The sequence below is a fragment of the Amblyraja radiata genome, chromosome 2 (assembly GCF_010909765.2).
Source record: "Amblyraja radiata isolate CabotCenter1 chromosome 2, sAmbRad1.1.pri, whole genome shotgun sequence".
In the NCBI taxonomy this organism is placed as follows: Eukaryota; Metazoa; Chordata; class Chondrichthyes; order Rajiformes; family Rajidae; genus Amblyraja; species Amblyraja radiata.
In genome coordinates this window covers 62,657,559-62,664,199 of record NC_045957.1, presented here as the reverse complement: position 1 = coordinate 62,664,199, position 6,641 = coordinate 62,657,559, and the positions used below count along the sequence as shown (strand labels likewise).

The 6,641-nt window shown below is 47.3% G+C and overlaps 1 protein-coding gene across 1 annotated transcript; it reads left to right on the top strand.

Moving 5' to 3' along the window:
* Nucleotides 1-2,067: 2,067 nt before the first annotated feature.
* LOC116985060 (uncharacterized protein K02A2.6-like) lies at nucleotides 2,068-5,550 on the top strand. The gene is given in 6 exon segments (XM_033039439.1): nucleotides 2,068-2,553; nucleotides 2,676-3,588; nucleotides 3,591-4,020; nucleotides 4,022-4,190; nucleotides 4,267-4,883; nucleotides 4,923-5,550. Coding segments are annotated over 6 exon segments (3,243 nt in total).
* The last annotated feature ends 1,091 nt before the right edge of the window (nucleotides 5,551-6,641 follow it).

Sequence of the window (6,641 nt, the reverse complement as noted above, 5' to 3'; positions counted from 1 at the left end):
GGTTATTCTCCCCGACTGTCTTCCCTGTACTATTCTCAGTGTTTATGGTGATGGTGTATCCTTTAGATTACTTTAATAGGTTTTGAGGTAGGGGTCAGGTTGTTTTGTCCGTAAATTCTGGACTGACTGGCGGATCAGGACTGTGAAAATGGTTGGTTAGTGAAAAAGGTGTGTTAGGTATGTGATAATTAGCATGTGTAATTAGTGTCTAGTGATGTCTTGTGTTGTCTTGTGATGTCTTGTGCAAGTACGCATGTGCACGGGGAGACTCAAGGTGGCGTCCTGCAGTAAAGAAGCTTGTATGATTACTCCCCCGTGTCCGAGCCTTATTTCAAGTCTGTTCAAAGCACCCAATTACACAACAATTGGCGAAGAGGATAAAAGAACGAAGATAAGAACAAGGCCAGCAAGAAGAATTGAAAACAAGTTTAAAAATAGAAGTAGTATTTGGAAACAAGTTGGAAACAGCACCAAGCCAAATGGTTTTAAATTGGCGCCAAAAAGAAAGAAAAAAAAAGGTAGGAACGGGAAGCAATAGCTCAGGGAAGAGCGAAGGAAAACAAGCAGGGCAGTAAGGCTCACCGAGCACAGCTAGGAGCGACGGTGGCAGCTTACCTGCAGCCCACAGCCAGCCCCAAACGTTGGGTGAGGGCTTCGTGCCGTGTAGGCCACAGACAGGTCCAGAGAGCCACCGAGAGAAGCTGAGTCTTCAGCCCAACCGGGAACAGTCAGCCCATTCGGGGAAGAGAGTGGAGAAAGCCGACCACGAGAGAGGCACAGTCCTGATGCTTGGAGCAGAGCCAGCGGAGGCAACAGTAACGGCTGAGCCAGCTAAAGCAGCAGTGGAGGTCCGGTGAGGCCATCAGCAGAAGTACCGGCGGGGACACCTCGAGGGGTGGAGGAGGCACCAGAGTCCACAGGCCGCAAGCTGGAGCAGTGAAAGCCTTCATAGTAAAAATCCTCTGTGAATGTAATGCATTGTCACAGTAAAAGCAGGACTGTTTGGATTTAATGTATGGGTCACTGTTATCAATAATTTAAGTAAATCTGTGTGCATAGAAGGAATAGGAATAGAAAAGGGTTAGTTAATAATATAAATCTATTATTATAAGATTAAGTAAGAATGGCCAGGAACATCGGGCCTCCGTAGAGGCAACTGCGGTGGCCTTAATAGGCCTGACTTTGGGTGAACTTGGGGTTGGGGACTGGACATTGTGCCTTCCCCCACAGTGGTATCCATTGTGGGGGGATGATTTTTTGTTTGTACATAATCCTGTTAGTCTTTGTCCAAGATGGCTGCAGTGAAGAGAGAGTGGATGCTGGCGCGCTTTAGCTGCCGCTGCTCTCTCGTCACATTGTGTTTTTGATTTTTTGTTTTTGGACTGAATTCTGTTTTTAATTTGTGTTTCTATGATGCCTTTATTATTTATTTTATTCTGATTATATGTTTTTTATTCCTGTTAATCTCTGTAAGGTGTCCTTGAGATGTCTGAAAGGCGCCCAAAAATAAAATTTATTATTATTATTATTATTATAGAAGAAACAAGCAATTTTCCTCACAGGCTTAGGAAGCAAGGGTTATCACACCTTACGTGCGTTGCTGCAGCCAGCAAAGCCCACGACTAAAACGTACGAGGAATGTAAAGAGGCATTAATTGCTCACTTCTCACCTAAACCAACAGAAATTGTGCAAAGGTATCGGTTTTATACCTACACACAAGCAAGTGAAACTATCCCGCAATTCCTAGCAAAGCTTTGCCAGTTAAGTGAGGGGTGTAATTTTCAGGAATTGGAAAAGATGCTAAGGGATAGGTTGGTGGTAGGATGTGCAGATAGTAACATCCAGAGGAAACTGTTGGGTACCCCGAATCTGACCTTCGAGACCGCAGTCACTATTGCAACGGCATTGAAGGTCGCGGGACAGGATGTAGAGCAAATCAGGAAGATTGGAAGGTCCCAGGATGATTTTAACCCTGTCCATCAGATCCAAAGGAAGGAACCTAGACTAAAAGGGACAAGGAGTCGTCCAAGGGTATCCAGAGACAAGGGGCTGAGACGGAAGAAGACATGGTCCACCAAGGGCATCTGAAGACAAGATTCCCAACTCCAAGAGGTGCTGGAGATGTGGCGGTAGCCATGAGCCGGCAATGTGGAGGTTCCGGGTTCCGAGATAGTAGGTGCTTCAGGTGCTCGGGAATGGGTCACATCAAAAGGCAGTGTGATGCTGTTAGAGCCTACCAGCAGGGGAGAAGACGGTTATGGAAAAAGGCAAACCGCTTGGAGGAGACTGAGTCGGATTCATCAGAGTATGATATAGGCCACTTGTACGATGAATCAATTAACAAATTGTCGAACGCTGAACCGTATACGACCACGGTGATAATAAATGGCAAGGATGTACAAATGGAAGTGGACACGGGAAGTCCATGGACTATAGTACCAGTGGAAGCCTTCAAAGAACTCTGTCCGAAACCCAGACTGGATGCCTGTAGCCTTAAACTAAAATCCTACACAGGAGAGAAGGTGGACATTATCGGGGAAGCAGCGGTACAGGTACGGCTCTATCCTCACAGGAAGCCAGAAATGCTGACCATAGTGGTGGTCAAGAAAGGGGCAAGCCTAATGGGAAGAGATTTGTTGGGGAGGTACCCTGAAGTGCTGTCAAATATGGCCAGCCAGCAGACGCCGGGTTCAAGTCTAAGACCACCAATTTGCGAGAGGCTTTGGGCTCAGTACTAAACAAGCACGCCAAGCTGTTTGATAACAGCACCCATGGAGTACTGAAGGGGTACCAAGCCAAAGTGTACCCACAAGACGGAAACAGTGGGGCCAAATTTTACAAAGCAGCGCCGGTGTCATATGCAGCTAGGAAGCAAATAGATGCCACATTAGATGACTTGCTGCAGGAGGGCATTATCAAGCCAGTGAAGACAGCGGATTTTGCATGCCCAATCATAGCTGTTAAGAAACTGAATGGGGCCATGAGAGTCTGTGGAAATTATAAGCTCACAGCAAACAAGGTGCTGAAAGTGGAACAGTATCCACTTCCAACATTGGAGGATCTCCTGCAGGAACTAGAAGGAGGAGAGAAGTTCTCTAAACTAGACCTCTCCCATGCCTATCATCAGATAGAGTTAGACCCAGACGCTCTGAGGTACACAACCATTAATACACACAAAGGGCTCTTTGAGTATACTAGATTACCTTTTGGGATATCTAGCGCACCAGCCATGTTCCAAAGAACAATGGAGAGCCTGCTAACGGACATTCCTATGTGCAAGCCCTATCTGGATGATATCATCATCAGCGGAAGGACTGACGAAGAGCACCTCAAGAACCTGGAAGCGGTCCTATCAAGACTAGAAACCAGTGGGTTGCGCCTGAAGGGGGAGAAGTGTGCACTGATGCAGGAGTCCGTCGACTATCTCGGACATCGACTGAGTCGGAAGGGCCTTCGTCCGCTTCAAGACAAAGTCGAGGCGGTGCGGGAAGCCAAGCGACCGGTGAACCAAAGCCAACTGCAGGCATACCTGGGATTACTGGGATATTATACCGGTCAGCGGAGTCGAAGGGTGGGAAGAAACGCGGCAAGCCCGATCCCCGGTTCAAATGGGGAAAGGAACAAGAGCAGGCATTCCAGAGATCGAAGCGTCTCCTGCAGAGTGACAGTGTGCTGACACATTACGATCCAGCCAAAACAATCCTGCTCCAAACGGATGCAAGCCCCTGTGGCTTGGGTGCTGTGATAAGCCATGTGGATGCAGAGGGACAGGAACGTCCAATAGCGTTTGCCTCACGCACTCTCAAGCCCAGCGAAGTGAATTACGCACAATATGAGAAGGAGGGTTTATCTATCATCTTCGGACTAAAAAAGTTCCACAAGCAGCTACATGGGAGGTTTTTCACCATTGTAACTTATTATAAGCCTCTGATGGGACTATTTGGAGACCACAAGCCTGCAAGCCCAATGGCATCGGCCCGAGTAGCAAGATGGCATATGATCCTGTCTGCCTATGATTGTCCATCGGGAAGGCAGGAAACACCAGTATGCCGACGCGTTGTCGCGCGTGCCAATCCACAAAGAGGACTCTTCTTGGAACCACCCTGAGCTCGCGGAGCTCGATGAAGCACCAGAGGCACGCATCAACTTGCTCACCGATCTGGACACGCGTCCTGTTGAGGCACGGGAAGTGAGAAGGGCTACCAGAAAGGACAGAGTCCTCTCAAGGGTACAAGATACAAGATACAAGGAGCCACATCATGCAGGGGTGTCTACCAGAGGAAGTGAGGCCCTTTGCCTGCAGGAGAGAGGAGCTGTCGGTGGAAGATGACGTTATCCTGTGGGGATCACGAGTGATAATACCGGATAACGTGGAGATGCGGACTAGGATCCTGGAAGAGCTGCACAGTACGCACCCGGGCATCGTGAACATGAAGGCCTTGGCCAGGTCATATGTCTGGTGGCCAGGGATCAACAAAGAGTTGGAACAACAAGTAAGAAGTTGTCCCGGCTGTCAGCAGAGTCAACATAATCCAGTGGCAGCCCAAATCCACCCGTGGGAGTTCCCGGAGAAACCCTGGAGTAGGATTCACTGTGACTATGCAAGCCTGGACGAGGGGAATTTGCTGATTGTGGTCGATGCTCACAGCAAATGGATTGAAGCCATTCGGGTGAGACATGCAACATCAGCAGCCACAGTAAGGGCCCTGAGACGGTTGTTTGCAACTCATGGGTTACCGGAAACAGTGGTCACAGACAATGGTATGCAGTTTGTGTCGGAGGAGTTTGCCCGGTTCCTCAGCAGTAACAACATCTGCCATATCCAAACATCACCTAAACACCCGTCCAGCAACGGACTAGCCGAAAGAAGTGTACAGACGGTGAAATCAGGTGTGAAAAAAGGGAAAGGATCAGATCTGGAAATAAAGCTCCAGAGGTTCTTATTGATGTACAGAGTCACACCTCAAGAAACGACGGGAAAGTCACCTAGTGAACTGATGTTCAGACGGAAAATACGCACTAAACTAGACAGTCTGCGACCCGATCTCAACAAATCTGTTCGAAGGAAGCAAGCTTCAATGAAACAGACAGCAGATCGAGGAAGCAAGGGACGAGTCTTTGAAGTGAATGACCATGTCATGGTCAAGAACTTTACTTCCGGCCCTACTTGGCTTTATGGAATGATAGAAGAAGTCATCGGTGAGGTAATGTACAATGTAAAGTTGAATGACGGCAGAGTCGTGCATCGTCATGTCGATCAAATAAGAGCATACTGGCCAACCAGTAAGGAGCACGTGAACATCCAGCCAAGAGAAGAGGGTCAACCAATCGAAAAGCCGCTGATAGTTTTGACTGCTCCCACAGCTAGGGTAGATCCTGAAGGAAAGTCAGAGAGCGGGGAACCTCTAGCCCTTAGTGATAGTACATCATCACAGCCAGAGCCGGAGGTCTCGGATAACCGACAAAGTCCGACACAGCCAGAGAGACGCAGGTCGGAGAGGATAAAAAGACCACCCAACAGATTTGGGGATTGCGTCCTGTATAAATGATTACCCATAAAGCAAGGGGTGATGTAATTGGTTTAAGTATAATACCATTGTGCAACAGTGTATTATTCAATGATAGGTAGGAAAAGAGCATATACCGTACAGGTGAAATGGACTTAAAGGGGGAGGAGTGTTAGGTATGTGATAATTAGCATATGTAATTAGTGTCTAGTGATGTCTTGTGCAAGTACGCATGTGCACGGGGAGACTCAAGGTGGCGTCCTGCAGTAAAGAAGCTTGTATGATTACTCCCGTGTCCGAGCCTTATTTCAAGTCTGTTCAAAGCACCCAAATACACAACAAGGTGTTTGACCTCTTGATCCCTGATCTTCTGATCAGCTTACTCTCGGCTCTCCCTGATCGTTAGGATTTCGAGTGCTCCTGTAATTTCTAGGGTCCCAACGGTTCCACTGACCTTGTGACTCTTCTTTGACCGCTTCCTCCTATTTGTTCCTTCATTGGACATATCTACTCCAATGCCTTGTTTCACCACAAGTATAGCACTGATCTGGTCCCACCATTTTATTCCTTCTCCAATTTAATCTAGGGAAAATCGGCTCAAAGGCAGGTATGTCATCAAAGTAATCCACTGGGAGTTGTTTTTCCCAAATTTTAAATTCACGATCTGTCATTGCTCTTGGATTCCCCCGTCCTAAGTCTGATTTTGGCAACTCCTTTTTAGCCACGTACTCTGTCTTTGTTTTATCTTCAGGCTGACCTTCCTGCTCTTTTATATCTCTCCAGTGGTATCTCACTGCCCGAGCCATCTGGACTAGTTGTTCGACTAGTCCATATTATTAGTTCTGATTGATTCAGCCACGTTGGTAGGAAGACAATTCAACAATATGGCACAGTATTGCGGATAATTTGCCCCACTCCGATAATCTAGGTCACCTGATTGATCCATGTACAGTTCTGAAAATCTTTCCAAGAACTCATCTGCTCCCCCTTCTTTCTTTGGTTTTATCTCCAAAATTCTAGCTAGCTCAATTGGGTTCTGAAAGGTATTCGCAACGGCAATTAAAACTGCCTCTTTCCTTGCACTACTATCTGCTATTATATATGCCAATGCTTCATGTGTTGGATGTCCTAAG